The 27,143-nt window shown below is 39.0% G+C and overlaps 3 protein-coding genes across 3 annotated transcripts; 2 read left to right on the top strand and 1 right to left on the bottom strand.

Annotated features, from left to right (window-relative positions):
* Positions 1 to 11,150: 11,150 nt before the first annotated feature.
* On the bottom strand, positions 11,151 to 12,153 carry LOC121054750 (21 kDa protein-like). The gene has a single exon (XM_040525318.1). It carries the CDS (start codon positions 12,026 to 12,028, stop codon positions 11,411 to 11,413), a length of 618 nt encoding a protein of 205 aa, XP_040381252.1. The 5' UTR covers positions 12,029 to 12,153; the 3' UTR covers positions 11,151 to 11,410.
* A 6,171-nt stretch (positions 12,154 to 18,324) lies between these two features.
* Positions 18,325 to 19,933, top strand: LOC102714933 (non-specific lipid transfer protein GPI-anchored 9-like). The gene is made up of 3 exons (XM_015838486.2): positions 18,325 to 18,766; positions 19,224 to 19,286; positions 19,635 to 19,933. Exons 1-3 carry the CDS (start codon positions 18,388 to 18,390, stop codon positions 19,739 to 19,741), a joined length of 549 nt encoding a protein of 182 aa, XP_015693972.2. The 5' UTR covers positions 18,325 to 18,387; the 3' UTR covers positions 19,742 to 19,933.
* Positions 19,934 to 20,589: 656 nt separating this feature from the next.
* On the top strand, positions 20,590 to 21,539 carry LOC102715218. Its single transcript, XM_040525297.1, has one exon. The coding sequence runs from the start codon at positions 20,681 to 20,683 to the stop codon at positions 21,386 to 21,388; it is 708 nt and encodes a 235-aa protein (XP_040381231.1). The 5' UTR covers positions 20,590 to 20,680; the 3' UTR covers positions 21,389 to 21,539.
* The last annotated feature ends 5,604 nt before the right edge of the window (positions 21,540 to 27,143 follow it).

The following is a 27,143-nucleotide window of genomic DNA, read 5'->3' on the forward strand; positions in this document are numbered from 1 at the left end:
CTTCAATTATCGTGTATACTTCTGTTCCAAAATATAAACATGTTTAGAGTATTTAACAGATAGTAAAGTTAAGAAAAAACATTTTGATGCCTCCTTGTTAAGCGAAGAAGGGTAGTTGAATGGAAGACGAGAAAAAAAATTGATATGATAAATATTAGTACTACTTATAAATATGAATAGTGTTTAAAGTTTGTTATATTTTGGAACATATTTTAAATCCTACAAGTGATTATGTTTTCGAACCGAAAGAGTACACGTTATTAGTGTATATTGCAACAACTAACTAACTCGTACGTCAGCTCTGATTAACAAATTAAATGGATAACAAGGCAGTGCAAGCGTATAACGATGGATCCACTTTATGACAACATAAAACGGACTGCACATCAGTTTAACTTGCATGGTCACCATCCACCAGAAAGAAAAAAATGCTGCAAATATAAAGCGATTGAGTTGACGAACTCCAGCTGGCGTGTAGCACGTACACACATACACATTCTCAGCTGGCTGCTGCTGCTGCTTTTCGTTATGTGACTCAAAAGTTGCACGATCGGATCTGCTTGTATCTTGTGTTCTTGCAATTTGGACCTCTTGTTGTGCTATCATGCAGCAATTTTTCAACGCTGGGAAAAGTACACCTAGAATTCCTTAAGTCTGATTTCTTTGACAATCTATGCACTTGACTGTGAATCCAAACTAGTTACGCAGCTGCTGCGTTTTCTTTGGACAGAATACTTGTTGGTTTTTTGCACGCGCTTGAATGTATTTTTTATAATATTTTTATATAAAAGTTAATTGTCTTATATATCTAAAATATATTTTCAACTTTATAGTCGTTAATTTTGTTTATACTATAAAATAGTTATAAAAAATCAGATAATTTTTTATCTTTTATGTTCATGTAACTAAATACGCAGAATCTCTAACTGCAGAAATAGTTTTGGATTGTCACATTAGCTTTTTGTGTCTCAGTGTATATAGAATCTATAAATGAATTATAAAATATAGAAGCCGAAGATATACCAATAAGTAATCCAGAAATAGCCGTAACATCAGCTTCTTTGTACTCGCATCAGCTGGTTACTCACCAGCTTCTTGGTAAGCAGCTATGCAATTTATTATAAACTTTTTTCCGCTGAACACAAAAACAATTGGCATGTCACCCTTTGAAAAAACTTCATGGTAAAGTATGAATGTCATTCGAACAGAGATTTAGAAAGCATAGAAACACAATCTGATTCGACATCTCTGAATTCGGATATTCGACAGTGAAATAGATCGATCGATTGAAAATTTAAATTTTAGCTTATAAGCATAAGCAGAAGAAAAAAGATAGAGCTGCATGAGAGTCAACGCTTCTTAATTTTCATAGATTATTATAGTTTTCTATTGTACTCGCCCTAAACTCTAAAAAGATATGTGTCCGGAATGTCCCCCCAGTATCTATCTCTAACCACTTCACGTATATAGAGCTCGTACATAGGGATTAAGTTAGATGAAAGAAACTGGTCTTGGTTTTACAATCTTACGAAAATGTTCGGGCATCCAGAGTTGGAGAACGAATTGCACTGTAAATTATTTAAGACCAAGCAATTTGGTCTCCATTTCGGTTATAACAAAATTTATTTCTGACCACTCCACACACTCCATATAGATAGAGCTAGCAGACAGGGGTAGATATCCCAGAAGAATTCATTTTAGGTTTTTGGAATTTTGAAGAATTTCAAAATACAAAACTAGAGATTTACATCAGAATTGGACACTGTAACGAATTTGTTGATCTCGGTCTTTTCAATTCAATCTTTTTGGATTCGGTCTATTTTATCCCTTCATACTTTTGGATGAAAGGAGAAGGTGAAAAGAAGGAACCACGTGAATGTCCAAATTCAGAGAGCACACCTTGCTTTAGATCGGATTTAATATAGAGTTGATTTTAGATTTCTTTCATCGCGGTTTATTTTCTAATTTTAACTTTTAGATAGCTAATAATACATATATAAATATTTTATTCATAAATTATTTTTTGTTTATAAATATATCATTTGGCTTTTAAAAAAAAGATAAACAATCACCTCAATGTAATAGTTTTAGCTCCATCCATGCTATAAGAAAAATGCATTAAATACATAAGTAAGAGAAAGATATAGAAGAAAAATAGTGTATACAAACTTATTGCTAATATAAATTGATTGCTAATATAAATTTGTTAGCTCTAATACATGTTTATAGCTATTTGGTTGTACTATACATGTTTATATACATTAAATCATATGGAATGAATCTAGCTAAATCCAGAAAATCTTATAATGTAAAATATGAGGAGCATATTACAACTAGAGTTTTTTTTTACATCCTTAGTCTTAAAAAGTATCTTGAGATATATTATATTCTTGTTATCTTGAGGTACTTTTCAAGAAGGGTAAAAAAGCCCTTACAACTAATTTAATTATATAGACATCACTCAAGTCATTATATCATGAATGCGTTAATTACTCAGACTTTTCTGCCGTGGCCGGGTTGATGAGAAAAAGGAGCAGCCAACCGACGCACCAACGGCCAATGGGGAGCAGTCAATGCGTAAAGGCAGCAGCAAGCAGCAGATGCACACTTGCAATCAGATTATCTGCTCCTTTTTGGAGGCAGGTGAGGTGAGGACACCACCCATTTATGGAAGACGAGTACACTTGCCTTTTCCAGTGTTTAGTGCACACCCCCCACACTTTCTGCACATGATGGTACAGTAACTACCGTTCCGTTGTCTGCAATAGGCAAAAAGGTCTGCATAATTGTGTGTTGTCGATCAGTGCACTCACACCACCCAATACTATTTGAGTTGAAATCCTCTACCAACCATAATGTGGAATGATACGTGGACGCGTATACTATTTGGACGTGTAAAAAGGAGAATATATGTATCTATTATACTTTCTATCGAAATCCTTTTATTTTTCTTGGAGCCAAAATTTTCACTCCAAGCAATTAATCATAGAAATTTATATTCAATCATTCTATTTCATAAATATGACTTTTTAAACAACGAAGAGCATCACTAACAGAATGGTTAAATTTCTAAATTCCATCCATTTATTTTATTTTTGGTATCCTAAATAGAATTTGATGTATAAAAAAAATATCCCTCAAGAAAATGGATAAAATTGATCCCATAAGCATAAAAAGGTGGGTCTCTACGTAAGGAAATTTCAACCCGACTTATGAAGACCGACTTTAATAGGGAAGAGTTCTCCAATTCCTGGGAGGATGGTTAGGAGATCTGTTTAGGAGGTATTTTACCTAAAATCTTATAATTTTGGGATTTAGAGGAGTTTAGGGAGACTGCTGGGCATGCTCCAAGTAAATAGATTTCCGAAACCTGCATCGAGATCGTGTTTAGTTTCATCCATAATTCTGTTACTTGGCTTGGCTTTCGGTGTTGAATATTCAAACCTTGTGTCCTTCGTAAGTGCTGTAGATTTAGACCATACAACAACCATCCGAAGATACGGAAGGTCACCGACTACCTTGCTACCGCTCAAGCTCCACTGTTACCGACTCCACTGCGGATTGATTTTGATGTTAAAGGCCCTGTTTAGACACTTTAAAATGGCAAATATTTTATCATTTTAGAGTACTTTTTAGTAAAATGGATCTAAACACTAGAGTAAGAAAATGACAACTTTGCATTGGCATTTTAGCAGTCTAGAGTAGTAAATTTTATCAAAAAGCGCATAGGGATGCGGACCACCTCTCACTTTTACCCAAAAAATGGTAACTTTTGCATGCCTCTAAACACTAAGTTATAAAAATGCAATGCCAAAACTTTTGTCACCAAAACTTTTATCATTTGCCATTTGCTATTCCGAATGGATCTAAACAGACTCTAAGTTGATCATTACAAAATACTTTTAGGTACCAGCAGTAACTCTGAACGCAACGTTAGCTCCACACCCAAAGGCCAAAGGCCATGACGTACGCAATAAAAGGTGTAGCCAGAATGGTACGAAGAGATGGAAGAGGGCAAGTTTGTTTTGGCTACTGAGAACCGAGTAACGCTCGAGTGCCTAGTCGCGCGGGCGCGCAAGCAGTACAAGTGAGTTCAATCCTTGGGATTGTAACTCGCGTGTCGCATCAGAGGATTTTCCTCTCATACATATGCACACCCTAAAATCTTAAGCATGTAGTAGGGACGTGTACATGTGTATGCACGTATGTTATGGTGTAGTTTCGTGTGCGTCTAAAGGTGAATAGCGGCATGCCCACTAGCTCGCACACGGTCACACCACATGACATGCGTGTACGTATTGCGTCACCGCGAAAAAGGCACCGTTCGTCCGTATTTTTTTCTCCAAACCGCGTAGATCAGCATCGTTTGCCGACTATTCCTCTGCCGCTAGTTCTACCTCTTCCGAAAGATTTATTTTTAATAAAAGAATATATATAAAAGTTTATCAACTTATTTTTATATAGTTTTTTTAAAATTTTATAATAGTTAATGTCATCGTGCATACTATTAAACTAAATAATATTTTATCTTACATCAAATAAAATAACACATGCTAATTGATAGTCGTCTCCGATCTTTTTCATGTAACAAAATTTTCGCTCTTGGAAGCCCATGTAGAAGCAGTCAAGCACACGCTTTTGGTAGTAAAGTGCTTGATGCATTGTATGTAACGCTCGACCCACTCGTCGGTCTCACTAGCAAACGTACGTTGTTTCTATTTTAGTTTCCCACATGGATATATATATATTTTTTGGAATGTCCTTATTTGAGGCTGATAAGTGGACATGATGTGTTAATACGAATATAATAATGCTTAGATTTTAGAAGACATAGTTGTGGGAGAAAAGGTGCATCCAACGTGGCGGATTGGACATATAGTTTTATGATAATTTTGATATGATATTTATAAAAATATAACTTACGTACGGGAAGGAAAAGTTAAGAATCAAAGCCACGCATAATAGGTATTGTGCTGACATCGAGTATGGAGGGAATCACATAGTGCATACATTCAGGCTAAATATTGTCGAATTTCCCTGGCCTAAAAGAAGAAAATAGACTAATTCTATTTTTATAAAGTTAATGTCATTCTCTCTACTCTCATGAAGTCACGTCACCTCAATTATTATTATTTTTAGTCTTAGAATAATACATCATGGGTGTAAATTAAGTCACACCATCTCAATTATGTTTAGCCTTAGAATGCTACATCAAGGGTGTGAATTGCATCTCTTCACATCACCTCAATTGTTTTTAGCCTTAGAGGATAATTCATCAAAAGTATAAATTGCATCTCTTCTCCAAAAAAACACACCATACAACACAACCATTTATAACCTATGGATAATTGATAAAGACACAAAAAAAATATAAACATATGAAATAAATCATATAGTAGATAAGAATTGTTTTTAGAATTTATATTTACTATATTATATATTATCACACGGTCTTTCCTCAGTAACGCGTGGTATCCGTCTTGTTATTTTGTTCACGAATCTTCTATCGCTCATCACGTACATTTGTTGCTTAGCTTTGACTTTAAAACTGCCAAAAGAGAAGTGTGTGTCTTCTGTGTAATAGAGAGAGAAAGCTAAAACAAAAGAACAAAAGCCTTCTTTTCCTTATTTTGGTCATATGAGTTATGAATTTTTGGCTTATAAATTAGCCAGAGTCCAGAAAATATCAAGCTGTCATACCCTAATAGGCTAATATACAATGCTGATAAAATCTGGTTGCCTAATGAAAGTGATGGGAGCCAAGCAAAGTGTACGGAGGAGGAGCAGCTGGGGTAACATGTTGGCAACTTGGTTGGTCCGATGGATCCCTACAGGCGTACAGCTGCCCACGCGCCCGAGAGCGAGAGAACGGAAGAGAGTCGGTGTGACTGAGAAGCCTACGCCCGGTCCCACGACCACACTAAGCTCTTGTTTCGAAAGTGCTTAAAAATTCTGAGAAGCAACTGATAACAAGTAATTTAAAGATGATTTATTTTGAGTTTCTCTGAATTCCATGAGTATGTATTCTTGTAGAATGAAAATCTCAAATGTTTGAATAAGCTAAGGCTCGATATATTTGCAAACAGAAAATAGTTTATAAATGAAAATTTTATATATGCAATGGCTAAAAAATAAAACTTTGATAAAAACCCTAAATTAACTCTGAATGTTAGGTTAGAAAATTTAATTTTTTTTGTTTATAAACATAATCAAAAGCTAAAAGTTAAAGGTGTAAAACTTTAAAAGAAACCACAACGGCTACGACCTTTCCAAACAATTTTCTCTCAGATTAAAAATAAATTAGAAAAGAAAGAAACTTCTTCGAGGGATGTTCAAGGGGTTGATTCTTTCCAGATTAATAATTTAAGAGGTTGTTGTGCGTCGAAAAGGTAGCTTTTGGCCTTTATGCACGCCCAGGGGCCATCACGCCGCGACTGATTTGATCGTGATTGGTTTATTAGCCAAACACTCACACACACATGCACGCTTAATTAATACTACTACTCCGTTTGATTTGTTTAATTAGTCGATGCGCAACAGTCCATCCGTCGCCTTTTCGCCCCGATCCGTTGGCACATGCCTGCTTGCTTCCTTCGCATCCTTCTCTTCTTCCAACAGTAGAGTTAGAGTACACTGTATCTGGATCCTATAGACCTTGCACCTTGGCTGATTATTGGTTTTTTTTTAAACGATATATTTATAAACGAAAAATATTTTGTGATTATAAATTTTATATACATATTCTTGGTGATCTAAAAAAGTTAAGGCTCAAAAATAACTATTTAAGAGACTCAAAAATCAACTCTAAATTTAAGATTAAAAATTCAAATTTTATTATATAAATATAAGTAGAAATGAAAAGATGAGTTGCAGCTGGCCTATCTGTCACCACCAAGTCTCACGTGCTCCAAATAAACCACCACCACTCGATTGGAGGAGAATAAAATGGAATGGAGCCATTTTGCTTTTCTTGTTAATGATTCTTCCGTAGAAACTGTTAATATTTACATTCAACTGAAAATTTATCAGGAGTTTTAAAATATATATAGGATGAGTATAGTGTGATTATACTATAGCTTGTGTTTTAATTATATAAATTGCACATTATTATTGAAAGAATACGAAGACCCTAGGAGGATGCAGGTTCTGGTAGAACATCTTTAAGAGAATGCTAATATTTACTTTTCAAAAATTTGTATTAGGTTCATCTAAAAAAATATTAGACATAAAAATTACACACTCCTCCAACATAAATGTAAAAAAATAACTTGTATTAGAAACATATATTTTTGCCTCAAATTTAGGGTATAAGTGAGCTAATATTAGACAGATGTAAATATTAAAAATGTATTTAGTAACCTATTGTAGAATATATTTTCTAGTCTAACTACCAAAATTTAGTTTTAGGGATCAATTTTAGATATATCTTGAGATGCTCTTATCGCCTCTAATTCGGTGGCTGAAAAATAAATCTCAAGGCAAGTCTGGTGGTTACAAACTTGAAAGTTCCCCTATTTCTAGCAATTTTATTTTTTGTAGGGTATTTTTCTCCCAGAAAAATGAACCACTAGACGGTGCGAGGTTTCATATTGAAAATTTGATATATCAGAAAACGATTGTATGATTACAAATCTGTGAGAGTGTGAGACCATGATCAGGAAAAAAAAAACACTTCACCACGTTGCTAGTAACCACTCTTGCACGTACACTTCTTGACAAACACTTGGGGCAGCCAATTCGGGGTTTTGCTTTGTTTTCGCGTGTTGCAGATGGTAAACCACAATCGAATAAAATAGTCATATAGCAAATCAATACAAACCACTGATCAGTATACGTGTTTGCAATAATTGTGTGGAAAACTCTGTTTTTTTAGGAACGTGAGTGATGATCCTGTGGTGGAGAAAGGAAGAAGGTCTGTCTGGGGAAGCTTCTCTCAGCTGCAAAGCTGCAGCAGCTGTCCCAAATAGTTTACAAGTTCTGAGAATATGTAGTTATAGATTTTAAAAAATGAACTAAGAATCTAGAATCTGAAGAAACTAGGTTTATGAGCTTTCTAGATTCTCAGAAGCTGTCTGCCAAACATTTGCTTCTCAAAATCCAAACGCGAAATAGGATCGTGATTTAATTAGGCATGTTGGGAGTTTTAATTAGCCGCGTTGGCGATACCGACGTGTTCTTGAATGAGCCAATGAGGTCGGCCTAATCAATTCATTCTCACCAGCTAACCCTGCTTACTTTGACGATCATATCTATCGGCTAATCAACTTTTTTTCTTAATCATGACAGGATACCCGAAAGGAACAGCTAATTAGGTAGCAAATCGATGCGGTCCTGTCCCCAGAACATGCCAAAATTAGTTTTTTGGCCACTTGCCCCACATGTCAATCAGTTGAGCACTTGAGCTAGCATGTAACAAATCGATAATTAACTGAATTAATAATTAGGTGGCTGTGTTTGACCAAACATATGTACAATTTTGTTGGCTTATTTAGAGCATGTACATTAACAGATCCTACAAAACATAATGGTTTATTAGCAACCAAAAAATATTTTGAGTGAAATTTTAATATGTGTCGTTAACAATATAATACTGAAAAATAAACTATAATGAAAAATCCAAAATTAAATTCTAAAATTTAAGCTTTGGAAGTGACAAGTAAGCTACATAGGCAAACAATGGCTCAATATAAGAGAAATATTGTGAAAAAATGGATAGAACAAAACTATCAAAATCCACCACAATCTCAAAAGAAAGCTTAGCATACTTGAGTTTCCACCATCTCCTAATGCAGAAGGAACTTAGAAAACAGCTGCCCTGACCATCAGCAACCACATAGGAATGCTCCTATATATGCCAATATATAAGTACATATTATCTGTTTTTATAAATGATGCTAAGCCGGCCGCATGTATTGACAAATGTAGCCCACGATCTGTTGCATGTAATACTCAACAAACAAAGACGATCCAGCACTATACAATAGTATTTGCAAGGGAGGACTGTGAGGAGAAAAAATGACGCATTCATCTTTTCACTTTTGCTTATACTTATAAGCCAAATTTTAATTTTTTAATCTTAAATTTAAACTTGATTTTGAGGTTTTTTTTCACCAAAATTTATTTTTTAGCTTTGTCTTTTATATCGCTAAGAGTACATATATAAAAATTTTATTCACAAATTATTTTTCGTTTACTGTTATTTTTTATTTAAAAGGCAAACAATCACCTCTCGAAAGAGTAGTGCTGATTGAGTCAATCCACAAACAATGTCATGGCCGGCCAGACCACGCATAGTTCTAGTATATATTATGTAACCTAGCCGGCCAACAAATAAATTCGACTTGGTGGTGCAGGTGCAATGGGCATTCACCCCAACATACGTACTTTACTAACCACCGTGTATTTCTTATATTTCATCCGTCCCAAAATAACATAATCTTTCTTTAAATTTTAACACAAAGGAGGACTCGCTTAGAAGGAGGGTCGTCCATTGTTTCTTTTATTGGGCACAGAGCACTCACACACCTTCCCCGGAGAAAAAAAAATGTTCCATCCATACTTCCAATCCATCCCTATTTGTATGGACTAATGTACCCTAATGTTACTCATATGACCTGTTGCAATGCACGGATATGTTACTTTTTTTTGTCCTGCCCTCCATATTGGCTGGCGTATTCTATCATGTCGCACGACTAGCTCCTAAGTAATGCTATCGTACCATTATCTGAAAGGGAGGGGTATTATCATATGTATTGATCATGGACAAACTAGGCGTTTGATCAACTTCCAATTTGGTTTTTGGGCGAGAAGAAATGCTGACCTTGCTCTGCACTTGTGTGCAAGAGCAAGGGCCCGGCCCGGCCCACGAGGAAACAAAGCCTTTGCTACCTTGGGCTGGCCTTTCCTGCAGCGGCTCCCATCGATTATTGGGCTAGAGGGCCCAGGAAGGATTCCCGAGGTAAAGGCCCAGAAGGCCCATGTGAAAACAAAGGAGAAAAGAGAAGAGCATCCCATGTCGGCCATATGGACAGAATCCTGCAATTCCAGCTGAGTCTGAGCTGACAGTGACAGGTGTCACTGATACTTCACGTGGCCAACTAAGCCTGCCACGTCGTCCCCCGACATGGCAACATTCTGCACACCGTACACACTCCCAAACGTGGAACGGGATCCAATATAGTAGCAAGACACATTTTGAGATATCTTGTTACCGTTGGATTTAAATGGCAAACTGAGATTTATTACTATAATAGTGAACACTATTTTAAAAATTTTGTAGCTACGGTATTCTGACATTATTTACTGTATTTATTCATTGTTGCTCTCACACGAACGAACCCCAAATGTACACTCCTACTCCTACATACGAACTGGACAGAGCTAATGAATGTGAGTATAAATGTACAGTTGATTAATCAGGGTTAGATCGATCATGGCAACGGGAATCCGAGAAGAAAGCTGACAGAAGCAAGAAGTCTTGTCAGAGTGCAACAGACGGGTGATTGTTCAGATTCAGAAGATGATTGCGTGGCCAATTGGCAAAGTATCATGATTCAATTTCTAGCACGAATGCATATTTCTCGTTGTCGATTTCTGCTGCAGATGTCGATGGTAAAAAAGAGAGAAAAGAACCATGCCAATTTCTTGCTTTTTCGAGCTGAAGGATAATGATCAGATGAGTGCAGGTTTCGCTTGGGCAAAACAGGCAAAGAACATCATCGTCGGCGAAGAAGAACAGCGGCGGCGAACTGTACCTGTTTTGCACGAGGTTTTGGGTCGATCCGACGAGCATTCAATTGGCTTTCCTTCTCTGCAACAAACTGCAATCAAACCGTCACGATCCACAGCCACATGATCATCATCAATTCATCACGCAGCATGAACTCCTTTCATTTACTGACCGATCCATGCCAGGACAGCAGGTTGGTTTGGTGTCTATCCAAATCTTGAATCTTTTTGGGACCTGGCTGGCTCCTGTTCATCCAACCAGTGACAAAACTCTGATAAAATCACCATCGATTCAAGATCCATTCATTTCGCCCTGTATATATGATGGCAATGGTTTCCCTTTCTCTCTATTGTTTCTGCGTTCTCCTCATGTGAAAATAATACTTTGCTCTATTTAAACTCGAATATGATGCAATTTAGCATTGGTTCTCGAACGAATTTAACTTATGCCTAGCAAGCAAAACACAGATTAATTACTCACCACTTGTTCAGTGTAAGACTCAACCATTACATCGACTTTTTTTTAAAGTCTGAATCGACTAGTATATAGTTACATAACAACGAGGAGTTACCACCAAGACAAGAAGCTAATTAACCTCAAGAACAAACTTAATTAGTAGAGTATGTGTTGATGCAGATAGCAAGCAAACCGGCCATGGAGGCGAGGCGATGGATGCGGTGGCTAGTTGCCGGCGGGGCCGACGTGGTTGACGAGGGCGAGGGCGTTGCTGGTGACCTGCGCGACCTCGACGATCTTGCCGCGGATGGCGGAGCGGGTGGCGGCGTCCACTCCGCGGGAGAGCCCGTCGAGGCAGGTGTTCTCGTCGGTCAGGGCGGCGCTGCACCACGTCTGGACGTTGCTCAGGTGCCACTTGAACCCCGGCGAGCCGGCGCGCCCCATGTTGCCGCCGAGCTCCTGCGCCGCGTCGCGGAGGTGCTCCACGCTGTCCGCCATGTTCTCCAGGCAGTCACGGACTGGCCCGGCGCCGGCGCCGTGGCCGCCGCCGCCGCCGGGGCCGCAGAGGCGGCCCACGTACGCAGACGCCGACCGCGCCCGGTCCACGCTCACCGACAGCGCGGCGCGCGCCAGCTCCCGCGGGCTCCGCGGCGGCGCCGTCCCGCCGTACGACGCCAGGCTCTGCACGCACACCGCCGGGTACTGCGTCGCGCGGCACGACTTGCGGATGAAGTCACTGGCCGCCGGCGCGCCGTTCGCCGCCGTGGCCGCCGCCGCGGCGAGGCCGAGGAGGAGCGCGGCGGCGGCGGCGAGGAGGGGCGCGGCGCGGGGGGAGCTCGCCATTATTGAGCTCTTCTTGGAGGTTGGCGGATGAGCGAGTGAGCAGTGAGCTCAGCTCGGGTGGAGTACACAGTGGCACAGTGTGTGTGTTGGCTCTTTGCTTGGTCACTTGGGTGATTGCTTTGTATACTACTCTACTGATCAACACCAACTTATATAAGGAGAGAAAAACTATTATAAATTTGGAAATGAGAGAATTTATTTAAAAATACAAAATTCCTTTTCAGTTTGGGGTTTGGACCTTGCATGTATAAAGACATGGGTGGAGATTTTTTTTTTCTAGACAAGTCCAGTTGTTTAGTGGGTATTAAAATTTGCAAGCTACTCCTTGACCCTACCTAGGTTTTGTTATTGCTCCATGTTGTCTATAGATGCTAGCTTGGGCATAAAGATAATCTAAACGCCATTCAATTCCGAATTGGCACTACTTTACCGGTTTACCCATTGCTCCGTCATTGATACACTACAAATTACAAATTCTGACACTACGAGAATAGTCTCTCCGTCCTATAATATAAGTTATTTTGTCATTTAAAATTATCCCATGATATAAAAGATTTCGGGATCATAAATTTAATTTTGTGCCACTTTATTTTACAACGATAAGCTTTTATACTATTTTATTTTCTCATATACGATCAGCTTTCATACATATAATTATTTTTTTCATAAATATATCATTTAGTTTTTTCTATTATGACAATCACCCTTTTTTATATTAATTTGCTCATGATGGGTGAAAAAAAAAGTTATTTGGAGGAGGGATACCACGTGGCAAGATTGAGACCCAATAAGAAAATTCCATAACCATAAGGGGTAAAAAGAGAGAAGACGTCCAAACAAGAAGAGGAGTGATCACGTGATGGGCCATGGGAAGGAGAGGAATTTGGATGCGTTTTTTACGGCTGATTATTTCTTTTCTTTACATCATATTTTTTAAATTTCTAAATAATGTATTTTCTAACAAAATATATAATAATTTATTATTTCACCTTTAAAGAGTAAATTTTAAATTTATAGTAATTAATTTTATTATTTGTACTATTTAATAGCTATCAAAAAAATTATATAATCTTTCATCCTCCATCATCCAAATCAATGCAGCCTTTCTGTCTACTGTCTAGTGCGAAAGAAAGAGATCTCGTGTGGTTGTCTCCGTGCAGTGCAACCGATGGGATCCGGCCTACTCAACTCCCGTGCTTTCGTGGACCCTCCTCATGTGATTGATGCCATCAACCTCATCACACTTTTCTTCCTTCATCTGCATTCTGCAGCAACCAAAATAAACTCCAATTGGTGCATTTATTTATGTTCAAATTTTGAACTTCCACGAATCAAATCATATAACCATTGGATTATTGACATGAAACGATGATATGATGTTCTTCAATGCATACATGATGGATAATGTTTATTACTCCCTCCGTCCTAATATAGCTATATCTGTGTATTTCCGTGTCTGACTCAAGAATTGTTCGTCTTATTTGAAAAAATTATAATTTTTAAAAAAATAATCATACGTAAACTATTATTTATGTTTTATTATCTAATAACAATAAGAATAATAATTATATTTTTAAAATAAGATAGACGATCAAATGATGAACATAAGTAGTGCAAAATTATGCTCGGGATGGAGGTAGTAATTACTACAATGACATGATGAGGTTTGAGGATAAGGAGTACAGGGCATTCATTCTGATGGAAAAGATATATGAATGAATCATGAATGTAGGAGTACTGATTAAATGGAGTTTGAAACTCTGTTCAAATAATTGTGTTAGTACATGCACATGCATGTGCAAAGCTTGAATTATGCAATGGTTGGAGTTGGACATGGCCTAATTTGTCTGGTCCACTCCACTCACGCTCTCACCTCGCAGCCCTACTGCATTCTGCGTTTGGTCGCCTACACCTTTGTGATTTTTTCAACCCTCCTTTTGACCCACATTCTTCTTTAGTTTCCTTCATTTAGGCTGAGTTAGTTAAAATATCAGTTGTTCCCAGCATCTACCAAATAATGTTCCGTACAGAACTCCCAAAGTATGTATGCTGATCTGCCAACCAATTTTTTTACCTGTACATGGCAGTATATGAACTGTGAAAGAACACCAAAGTTTCAGAAAACTTCCCAGAAGATGGCCATACCTTTTCTTACCATGACAGTCATGGCATCTGATTTGTTTATCAGTTGCTTCATTACTTGGGATTCTGGATTAGCTGGAGTACGGCTGATGATTATTTGTTTATCTGGCAATGGAATCAGTCATTGACGAACGCGCGGCGCCGGGAATCAAGAGGCTGCAGAGTGCAGATACCTCAATCTCCGCAGTAAGGAACGCAAGCTAGCTGTAGCTATCAGTTGTGTTCTCACTTCACACTCATTGGAGTCTGAATTTCTTGCTCTCAGGCTAGTGTCAGGCTACAACCCTGAAATGCAAGCAAATACTACTGCCCCTTTTTTTTTGTTTGACTAGATTCATCCATGTATCAGTGTATATGTTTTGCCTACGTGTATAGATTCATTAGTATATTTATGAATTTAGGTAAGACTAAAAAATAGCATACATTTGAGTAAGCCCTGCAGTACCAATAATGTAGCAATTGATCGAAAGCGAAGCTTGCGTCAATCGTTTTCAGACCTGCCCGGTCGATCATCCATGAACGATTAAAATGCAAAGAGTTTAGTGTCTGAATTCTGAAGAGCTGTCGGGTGTCGTCGACGGAGCCAATCGTGTGTGGGGTTAATTATTGACAAATGACAAGCTTAGTAGTAAGCTTCACAATTCCGATACCGGATCAAAAACCCTTCTGTAATCAGTATCTCCTGATTCCAGGCAAAACAGATAAAATTCGTACACATTTTATAATAATATAAAATAAAGTTTGATTTTCTAAAAACAACTTGACTGGAAACTGAATGGTCCGTGACTCTGTGTTATTGATCCAGTCCGGATTTCGCGAAATCCAACCCGGTTTTGTAAACTCGCTGCTTACTCTGAGCAGACGATTTAGAGTTCCAAATTGTGCCTGATAGGAAAATGTACATGTGGAGCATGTTTGTTGGCGGTAGTACGTCTGGTAGGAGCCCAGTTACAATAATCTCGTCTTTCGGTTCGGCTTATAATTAAGTTAAAATTTAAATTTTTAATCTTAAAGTTAAAACTAAATTTAAATTTTTTTCATCATTGTCTTTTTTTTAAGCCTTAAAAACATATATATATATATAATAAATTTTATTTACATATTATTTTTCGTTTGTAAATATGTCATGGTTTTTTGGTTCACTTGTACAGTCGTAAAACAAAGAGGCCAGTGGCGCAGTTGTTAAAAGTTTGCAAAATTTTGGTAGGCCACTTTCCAAAGGCAAGTCGGAGATCGATCGATCCAACTTAATAATGGACGTGACGCAACGCAGCCTATCCATTATTCGAAGCCAGAGGGTATGCCAGCCTGCCAGGTATGCATAAAAAAAATTAAGAGGTCTGAAAAAATGGAGTTTTCTATTTTTTTTCTCTAAACTCGTAGTAAAGAGAAAAATCCTATCATTATATTCTATACCCCATTTGTACAAACCAAATGCTGTTTATAGGAATTAATACTTAGGAATTGAGACCATTTGTTTTTCCTCTCAATTAAACTGACCCTTATATTATATAAAGATTTAAATCCAATTAAAAAATATTTATATTTTTTACCACAACATCTTCAACACTGCACTTGGAATTTGCAACTTTAAAATGCTCGCCGGCAGTAAATAACAGCACAAATGCACAATCTGATCCTATGTACGTACACGAAGGTCCAACTAAGCCCAAATATGAAATATCCCAAATCAGCCTTTTTCATTTCAGACATAGGCCCAGCCCAGTTGATCGAGTTATGCACAGAATTACTAATTGGCACATTTACGTTCCCAGCGAATATTTTTATGTGAAAGTTTTCACGTCGTAATGTTCTGTATGATTTCAGTTAAAATTTAAAATGGTTATGAGTCACATTTATATTGAAGTGCCACTAGTATTACAAGAGGAGAGAAGTGTACGTTAGAAACAGTAATTAATTGCATATACCCGTCGAATGCATGCATAGTATTCTACAGCATACGTAGGGCTGATGATTTGGGTTAAATATTTGCATAATAAAATATATTCGAGAGATTGGTCAAATGACTCTTTGTACTAAATTCTAATAATTATATTATATTAAAAATAACATCCAAGAGAGTACTCATATAACTTATCATGCCATCTGAATGACTAAACGTGTCCCCTCAGTATCTATATATGGCAAGTCTTACTCCTACCAAGCTGGATGACTGCATGTAGGTCTCACAGGTATGAGCTCACACTAACATGGAGTGGATATAAAGGGTCTGATTAGAGGTGTTAGAGTTTTCTAAAATTTAGATAGTGATAACTAGTCGTTAGGATTTGAAGAAAGAGGATATATAATCTATTGAAGTGCAAAGATAATTATTTGGAGAGGTAAGGTCATACTATCGTAGATGCTCTAAGGTGCAAAAATAGCATGAGAACTCCTATCTAGAGCACAGTTAATAACAACCACGTACGTTGCTCCCGGCAGCAGGCAACCCATGACGACCACATGTGACCGCCCTTTGATCACACAAACGTCCACCGCGCCGTAGCGTGTCGCTTGTTGTGTAGGTTGCATCGCACATGCATGGCTCATACATACGCGTACAATCGAGTGAGCTCCCATCTTTCTTTTATGTTTATAACTATAAACTAAATTTAAAATTTTAAAACTTAATATGGAGTATATTTTAAAGTTTTTTCATCATAGGCTTTTTTTAACATTTAAATTTATATCACTAAGAACATGTATATAAAAGTTTTAGCCATAAATTATTTTTTAATTGTTAATAACTGGTTTTGCTTATGCTTTTAAACATCCAAACATTTAGTCTACGAGCGTTTGGTTGTATGCACCGACATTAGGGTCTGGCTCGAGCTCCGATCCTCATTCGGACTGAGCGCATGCAGGGGAGGTAAAAAAAATACAGATATGTAAAAAATTATACTACAAATATTCATTCATAAGTGTACATGGTAATCTCACCTTAAAGAAAATATACATTCCTATGGCTATGGTCCATGCAACTAACGGAAACAAAATCTCTTTTGGGTTCTTTTTTTGCTTGCTTACGGAAAAAATCAAACGGCATATTTATAAATAAAAAATAATTTACGAATAAAACATTAATATATGTGTTCATGGCGATCTAAGCCAAAGCTAAAAATTAAATTGTGATAAAAAAAATTTTAAAATCAACTTGAAATTTAAGATTAAAAATTCAAATTTTAGCTTATAAGCAAAATAAAAACAAAAAGATGAAAGGTGTTTATACCCACGTGATCTCATACAATTCACCAAACAAAAACTCATATTAACCAAGCTAAACCAATACATTTGGCTAGACCCATCCTCATCCCAAGAGATGGGCCATGCTCAAAGAATTGCACTTAAACAAATACGTTCGTATTTATTGATCTAGTGCCAATATATGCCCGCGTATACCATCGAGTTCGAGACATCCAGTTGAGCTACTCAAGTTGGCAGAGAAACGTCTTCTCCACGGATGCGGATGAGGCTTCCCCGAAAGTCAAAAGGATCTCGACCTCGTTCGTTTCCTCTCTTCTTATCATCGCTATATTTCTATCTTTTTCCCACTCACGTTTCTCTAAAATCTAAAATACTAGACAGCATGTTTTTATGAAAACCTCTATAATAAAGTTATTTAAAAAAATTAGACTAATCTATTTCTCTAATTAATAATTAATTAATCATGTATTAATCTGTTATCGTGTTTTAAACGCCGGTTAACAATACAGCTGCCGAATACAGCCCTACTTCCACGAATACGTTGAACAGTTCTAGCTAGCTTGCAAAATAATAATTAAGGTTCCAGCACGCATACTTCAACTATTTTGATAAGTCGGGTTGCTTTGAACAAGGTTAAAGTCAAATGTAACTCTAGCTCTTCATAACTTTAAAAATATTTACACGCTTGAATAACATGTATAAATAAGTTTTAAAAATATTTTGATAAAGTAAAAAAGTTATATATTTATTATATATTATAATAGAAAACTATAGGTAAAGATGGATTTTGAAAACCGTATCGTTATCAAAATGACGTGTATTATCAAGTGGAGGGAGTACTATACATTATACAAGGCAGACCAGACCACACCCTGCCAGAGTGGCACACACGCCATATATCATATTAATTATCATGCACCGAACCATCACCAACCACACTACCTACGTACACTTCACTCTCCCCGCGAGCGATCTACCACGCTGCCAGCTCCGCGGCTCTCGATCGAACACCTATGGGGAGCCGAGCCGTAATGCAGCTGCGGGTGGTGGTCGTCGCCGCCGCCGCCTTCATGGCGGTGCAGGGCGCGGCGGCGGCGGAGGAGGAGGAGGACACCGGGGCTGCCGCTGGGGTGCCGTCGTGCGCCTCCAAGCTGGTGCCCTGCGGCGGCTACCTCAACTCCCCCTCCACGCCGCCGCCGGCGTCGTGCTGCGGCCCGCTCAGGGCCGCCGCCGCCAACGAGACGGCGTGCATGTGCGCCATCCTGACGAACAAGGCCGCGCTGCAGGCGTTCGGCGTGGCGCCCGAGCAGGGGCTCCTCCTCGCCAAGCGCTGCGGCGTCACCGCCGACGCCTCCGCCTGCGCCAAGTCCTCCTCCACCGCCGCCGCCGCCGGTAAACTCACACAGAAAATATCCCATTGATTACCTCCTCGCCGACGACGATCGATCCAGCTGAGAGGCTCGTCTTCATCCATGAAGCTAGCTAGCTTAATTAGTTAATTACTTAGCTGCATCTACCGCGGTTGATGCGATTTGACGGCTTGTTTTGTTTGTTTCCTAGCTAGAGTAGAGGTAGAGGGCAAGTGATCTGAATTATTGCTTACTTTAACGTTAACAGTGATCCTAACTGGACAGTTTGTCGTTTGATATCACCTACTCTCACTAGTCTCTAGTGCCAGCTAAAGCAATTCTCTCCGGTCTCACAAGAATCCGAGGCTCCTGATAATTGAGAGCGCAAATTAATTAGCATGGCTCACAATCTAACTATGGCTTTCAGTTCATGCCCTAGCAAGATCTCTGGCAATTGATCAGATCACAAAACTGATTTGAGACTATTCTTCTTCTTGCAGGTGCTGGCACTGCAGGTAGCACTGCTGCGTCTTCAGCATCCACTGGCAACGTTGCCTCTACAGGTATATTCAGACAACAAATTATTGCTACACTGCAGTTCATAAGCAAGGGAATTAAATGAAATTAAGCTTGCTCTTGACACAGGTCACTCAATTTACTTGTTTGTTAGTGTTACATAGAGAGCAATAAACACTAGCTCGATCAATCCATGTATAGATGAGGACAGAATCACTGAATCACGCAATGCAGATTATGTTTCAGTTTGCACTGAATGAACTGAACTGGCAGCTAAAACCTCTTTTTCAGAGAGAACTTATTGGAGAAAACTTCACACATCATTAATTTCAAGCTCAAAAATTTCCACTGATTCACATACGTGTGGCTGACCATTCCATCCTGAATCCTTGCAGTGGCCAAGCCAACGGCAAGCGGAGGCTCAACGGGTCGCCTGAGCTTCGTCAGTGTATCATCCTTGGTAGGCTTCAGCTTCATCTGCTGGGCGATCATGGCGCAGTAGCAAGAGCCACATGAGCTGTTTCAAGATTTCTATTTGATCTACTGCTATATGATGAGGAGTACATAGGATTCCATTGGCGAAATTCCTTTGTCTGTAGATTGTTGTTCATCACTGGTCGGTTTGTCAGTTGAATCAGAGCTGTTTAATTTTGTATTGTCCCAACAAAACATGGTTAATTTATATCTGTCTGAATTTGTTCGGCAATACATAATGCGATCGTTCAGTGTATTGTATCCCTTCGAGGTACTAGCAGACTACCTATCCATCACACGACACTCATCTTTTACAATAAATTAGACAAATGCTATTATAGTATAAATATTGTGAATTACTCCCTCTATTTAATAATATAAGTTTTCCTAGCCTTGACTAGATTTAAATAGATATTATTAAATTTAGACACATATACAAGTCATATACCGACCAGGCGATCAATCAATGGATGAATTTAGATATAAATAGAAAATCTTACCATAAAAATAGTATGCAAGTAACGTGTAATTTTCAAAAAGATTTAAAGCATTGTAGTGCTTGTGCGGTTTGACTTATTTCATCCCCTCTTGAGCAAATCTAACAGTCCAAAATTCAGCTGTTCTGATTTTTTTCCCCATCCCTTCAAAATTCGACAGGCAGACTACTACCAAAAAACCGTTGCCAACCGTCCGATCAAATTTGCTCGGCGCAGATGAAGGCCCATACACAATTTGGGCTACGAATATTCAGCCCATCACACATTATTAGGCCCATTAACAATTTGGATCGATATCAACAGTGACTCGAGAATGGGCCTAGTGGGCCGGTGGGCCCACCAATCACGCGGGGTTCGCTGCCTGGTGCAAATTTCTCCACGTGAGCCACGTCTCGTCCCCATTTGCGTGCGAGCGTGCGTGGGAAGCGAATCCGCGATTCCACAGCCACCAGTGATTCGCCGGAGCAGCGATGCGGTCGCCGTCGCCGCCGCGGCCGCTGGCCTTCCCGACGCTGGACTCGCTGGCGGCGTTCCTCGGAGCGCGGCTCCCGGCCTCGGCGCTGGCCTCCTGGGGCACGGCGCCGGGGACCAAGACCCTCCTCAACCTCTTCCTCGAGCTCTCCCAGGGCGAATGCGTGCTCCTCCCCGCCGCCGCCGACGCGCAGCAGCAGGAGGAGCACCCCGTCGTCCGCGCCGTCCACGTCGCCACCGTCCGCATCCGCAACCGCCGCGGCGGGCTGCTGATGGAGACCGGGCAGCTCCTCTCCGACGGCACGCTCCGGTCCCGCGGCGGGCCCCGCCCGCTCTCCGAGAAGATGCGGCCCGGGGAGACCTCCGAGGCCGCGGCGGCCCGCGCCGTCCGCGAGGAGCTCGGCGAGCGCGTCCGCGTCCAGATCCTGGGAGCCGAGGAGCCGCGCGTGGAGGAGCGGGAGTCGGCGTCCTACCCGGGGCTCCAGGCCAGGTACGTGCTGCACGCGGTGGACGCGGAGGTGGTGGAGGGCGTCCCCGAGGATGGCGAGTTCGACACCGAGGAGGGCGGGGAGCACGAGGACGAGGTCGTGGTCGAGGGAGCCGCTCCCGCCATCACCGTGAAGAGGCATTACTGGAGGTGGATGCACGACGGCGCCGCCGCCACCGCCGAGGAGGTCGAGGAAGAGCGCCAGAGCGCCAACCAGTAATCATCTCACATCTCGTTCGGAATCCCTCCCTGTTCTTGCAAAAAATCTGGAATTTCGACAACAATTCGGTACCATTTATTTCTTTCGTGCCATTTTACTTGCATTTTGTGATGCTTGAATAAGGTATACCTTTTGATTTCGCCGATCAAAATCAGCTAGCAAAGCCAATTTAAACGGATTTCTTCGGGGATAGATCTTGTGAAAGGTTTTTGGGAAGAAAACTACCCGGATTTCGTACTCTCAAAGCAAAGTATGAACCGATAAATATGGGTCAACTGAAGTGAAGGAATGATTTTTCGGTATTTAATTGAGTTGTTCTCAATTGAATCGGCCATAATCTTTATATATGCTTGGTCTTACGGGGAAAATGATTTGGGGATAATCCTTTTTTTTCATCTGAAACGAAATAACCGAAGACGATCACACGCTATGAAGGATGATAAAATCTACCTCTTACGAGTGTTGACGAACAATTCGTTGCCCCTTGATTGATATATGATCCTTTCCGTGCTCTTGTTAAATCAATGTGATGCCAAACTCCTCTACATTTCTAATTTACTGCATAATTGCTGAGCGTATAAAAACATTATCACCCTAATGCAAAACTGAAGCTGAAAAACTGATCGTTTTGAGAAGCAATTGTAAGGTTTCACTTATCGAGATTATCGCAATAAATCGCACAAGTCGTTACGACACGATAACGATAGGTCTCGTTCGGTAATTATCACAAGAATTTAAAATATTATAAAAATCTATAAAAATTCCTAATAAACCTGTGGTAGTATGTCACGATAATAATGACATTTGAATTTGTCAAAAACCATTCGAAACATCACCCGACAGTTGATTTCGTGCCACTACCAAATGTTGGAAAACCGTGAAAATCAATCGGCTTCGCCGGTTTTGCGAACTCTGGACTCCATTCTACCTCATGAACTGATGGCGCCTCTGTCTTTTGTTTCTACCGCATAAGATAAATTTTGAATTTTTTACTTTAAATTTAAAGTTGATTTTAAATGTTTTTACTAGCTTATTTTCGGAGATCACTAAAAATACATATATAAAAGTTTTATGTATAATTTATTTTTTATTTTATAAATATACTTATTTAGACTTTTCTAAAAATCAAACAATCACGTCCTGGATCCTGAGAGGCACGTGAAAATAACTGAACCCAGGGCACAGTTGGTCGGATCATCGTGTCGGCGAGAGCTGTCAAAGCAGAGACGACGAAACGTGGCCGTGTGTCCGCTCCTCGTGCCTGCGTGCGTACGTGCCCGCGGCGTTTTGGTCGGCGAAACACGTCGTGGGATGGCCGTGCCTACACAGGTGCCAAGCATACGTTCTTTCTTCGCTCAAAGATAAAAGATTAATAGCTCTTTAATAATAGAAATAGTGAAAATAACTACTATAAAAAGCAGTCACTTCTGGTTTGTGCTGGATGATAGTTCTGGTGGGGGCTTTGTCTCTCTTTTTGGATGGTTGTAATGCCTTTATGTACAGTAAGCTGGTAACACCAGCAAACCGTGACTTTGCTTTATAAAAATCAGGGCTGGAGAGCCTTTTCGTAAAACGAAAAAATAACTACTATAAAATTCGTGATATACCTCTATATGATTTTTTTAGAAAAAATTGTTTATCCCTTTGTACTGAAAAACCGAGTACAAATCTGACAAAAAAGTTTGCAACCTCAGCCAAGTCGCTGCAAGAATGCGACTGCTCCCGTTCAAATTAGTAGCGGTGACTTCGGCCCTGTTTAGTTAGAGGGACTAATTCATTAGTCTCTCTATTTTAATTACTTTTAGTCCCTAAAAGCCTACTTTTAGTTTGTAAAAGCCCAAACAAGAGGACTAAAACTAACCAAAATATTATTAGGCTATTAGTCTCTTTAGGAGAAACTTATTGTGACTGATTTTCCTTCTTTACGTAGATCCCCGCGGCCCATGCCGGAGGCAGCCGTCGCTCCTGCTGCTGCTTAGCGCTGGCTCCTGCTGCTGCTTAGTCGTTGTTGTTGCTGCTGATTTGTGATTTAAAAAATAATTACTTTTAGTTCTTTTTAGTCCCTCTAATCAAACAGTAGAGACTAAGGTGGTGTTTGGGCTTGTCCCATCGAATATTTAGACGCTTATTATAAATAGTAAACGTAGTCTGTAAATAAAATCCATGCATAATCTTGGACTAATTTGCAAGACGAATCTAATGAGACTAATTAATCCATGATTAGCATATGTAATGCTACCGTAAACATGCTTAATTGTAGATTAATTATGCTTAAAAAATTCGTCTCGTGGATTAGCACTCATTTATAAAATTAGTTTTTTATTAGTCTATGTTTAATACTTCGAATTAGTGTCAAGCATCCGATGTGACATGCGGCTAAAAACATCTAAACAACCCCTAAATGTTTTATTCCATTGACTAATTTTTAGTCATAGGATAAAGAGCCGAAATTGGGTGCAATTTTTCGTTCCTGGGATGACTTGTTCGTGGCCAGGGCACTTCTCCTGTGTTTAATACGCCGGAGAAGAATGGAGAATCCGTCAGGTCAGCCAACCACAGCTCCCAAAACCAGATAATCCAAGCTGAAAATCTGACATCTTGACGCCAACGAGATGCTGCCGATCGAGACCTCACGAACAACAGCGAATAGACGTCCAGAGAGAGCCAAAGTGAACATGCATTTTCAGTCAGAGACGACGCGGCCGGATTTTATTATACAGGTAGTACGACTTAAAAAAAAGATTAAACATTACTCAGACTGGTCCTCCAGAGTCCAGATCATCGGTGGGATTGTTTATCCTTTTAATTTAATCAGAGGCTTCCCCCCACGCAATTGGAACTATATAAAATTAGAATTGAATCCATATACAACACTTATATATATTCTATATGTATAACACAATTACGATTTTCTATATGAAACTGAAAATAGAATTAGATTTTTTATATAACTCCTACATTTTCATACATACAGCTGTAATTCATACACGATGTAATTTAGAAGTGGAATTAGATTTTTTACGCAACTCTCGGCTTCCTTTATTATAGACAATAAAGACTCGGTTATATTTTATACACATTTGCATCGCTCAACATGTACCATTATAGTCTTGGATATACTATGATCCGATGTTTAAAATATTTTTTTATTTTCTTCGATTAACATGAAAAATTCTATCATATTTTAGCGTTGTATTTTTTCAACCACTTGCATTAGGACCGTCGTGCCACGGCAAGCCAGATCCTGAATCCTGATCATGGCAAATAGAATATCCCCGTCCGTGCCGGTGTTCATGTGAGGTTAGCTTTAGGCACATGAGCCTCTCGTAATTAACTACTCCAAACAGAAGTATATTCAGATTCAGTTTGAGTGTAAAACAAAGCAAGTTACGCAATATCGGCCAAACACACTGTTAATCAAAAGCGTCATACGCAACCGTTTTCTCTCCCCGATTGCACAACCGTCTTCAAATATTTGAAGGGCACAGAATGGCATAGAATGACGCCCTATTTTTTTTCTTATGCTTATGCTTATACACTAAAATTTAAAATTTTAACCTTACATTTTAAGTTGATTATAAGGGTTTTTCACCAAAGTTTATTTTTCAGTATTAATTTTTAGATTGTTAAGAATACGTATATAAAAGTTTTATTCACAAATTATTTCTCGTTTGCAAATATAGTGTTTGGTTTTTTTACGAAAAAGACAAACCATCACCCTGAACCGTGTAAGGGAGAAGGCCGGCTCTGTTCGTGATATAGCTTAGATAAATAGATTAAAGGAATATGCTTTTTTATATGAGATTTGCTCCAGTCCAACAAAAAGTATCTTGAGTTACCAGTAACTTATGTAAGCAAATCATTTCTAATTATTGGATCTAATCATACTTATCCTACTCGGTTAGATCTAATGTTGAAAAACAATTTAGTACTGTGAGGTATCGGAATATCGAGGTATTTTTATATAGCTAATGACATAACAAATGATTTATCTATAAAATGTGGAAAATTTCTTAATCAAATGAGGAATTTTATATAGAGATTTTCTTTACACGAAACAGATCGTCTAGAAGTATGTAATATATCCGTAAAAAATTCAAAATCCATCATACTTAAACGGCCAAGTGATGAGTCAGAGACATTTCAATGACTGTTTACCAGTTTTACTTAAAAATTTAAACACCGGTGAACAGGAGACATGCGCTTGACTTGGGGCCGATGGTTTTTATATCCATTCTCATTTCACGTGAAACCCATGTCAGAATTTTATAAACGAAAACGTCTACTGGCAGCTCTTCAACCTCCGATGACGGATAATAGTAGTAATTAGCTTCGCGGTCAGAGGATTAGGCTTACAATTACGCGAACCTGTATGGTCAGCATGAGCCCACTCCACTGCAATGAACAGGACGAGAAGCTAGGCCTCGTCTGAAAGTGCTAAAAATTTTAAATCCTTTTTGGGATAACTATTTGAAAATACAAAAATGATAAAAGTAGAGGTCTTGCTTTAAAATAATCTTAGGAAGAACTTCTAAAAAATAATTTATATGAAATACATCGCTTAATCTTTTTAAAATACGTCCATACGAATACAACTATAGAGTAGAGGAAAGTTGTCGAGCGGACAGGCAGGTAGTGGTGGCGTCGGAAGCGACGGCGATGGGACGCGGCCGCACTTGGCCTTCGTCCGTCACGGCGGCGGCCCGGCCGGAGCCCACCGGCACCGCCCACGTCGAGCCAAGTGGGGTGGGGCCGGAAGAAGTGGGGGGCATGAATGTCAGTGAGTGGGTGCTAGGTGGCGCCTGCGGTGAGAGGAGGCCCCACGTACAGCAATCCTCCTAGGAGCACAGCTACTGCTCTAATTCATCTATAATCAATCTAACAGTTAATTCATATAATAGTTACGTACAAAATATTAGTACATGGTCCCATATGTCATACACATACTTTGTCTTGAAGTCCGTGCGTAGCTAGCTACTTCCTTCATATTTTTTTATATGACGCTGTTGACTTTTAGGTCCACTTTTGACCATTCATCTTATTAAAAATATATATAATTATTAATTATTTTGTTATAATATGATTTATTATTATAAGAATTTTAAGTATGCATTATAATTTTGCATATTTTAATATAAATTCTGAATAAAACAAATGATCAAACGTAATCCTAAAAGTCAACGGTGTCATACATAAAAATTTTTATGGAGGGAGTACAAATTAGTAGCCCACATCTCTTCTCTCTTTTCTCTTATCTCTTTAAAATATGCTTATAGCTGGCTTATAGCATGCTATTATACCCGCTCTAATGTCCGCTTGCTGTTTGTCTTATCATTTTGCTGTTTCATGCCTCGACTTCTACTAAATACAGCAATGGCCCAATGAACCCCCTGCTCTCTTTCTTCCTGGGATTGCAGCTAAATACATGTGTTTTGCCACGTATAAATATGAATTATATACATGTTAGTATCGTTTAGAACTTGTATTTTAGAGAAGAAAAACAGAACCAATGTACATGACTATTTTGAAATATTTTAAATGCATAAATAAGCTGGTAAGAATATATAATATAGTTTGTGAATGACAGCTTCACTGACACTATCATTATCTCTTTTTTAATTGTATAGAAATAGTAGCCACAGCATTGGGTTACAAATGAGTTTGAACAAACATGTACAGGATTGCGATTTCTTATATGCCATTAGAATTTCATCCGATCCATTATATATCACTGAAGTATTAATGGTGTAAGAAG

Source organism: Oryza brachyantha, chromosome 6, assembly GCF_000231095.2.
Source record: "Oryza brachyantha chromosome 6, ObraRS2, whole genome shotgun sequence".
Classification (NCBI taxonomy): Eukaryota; Viridiplantae; Streptophyta; class Magnoliopsida; order Poales; family Poaceae; genus Oryza; species Oryza brachyantha.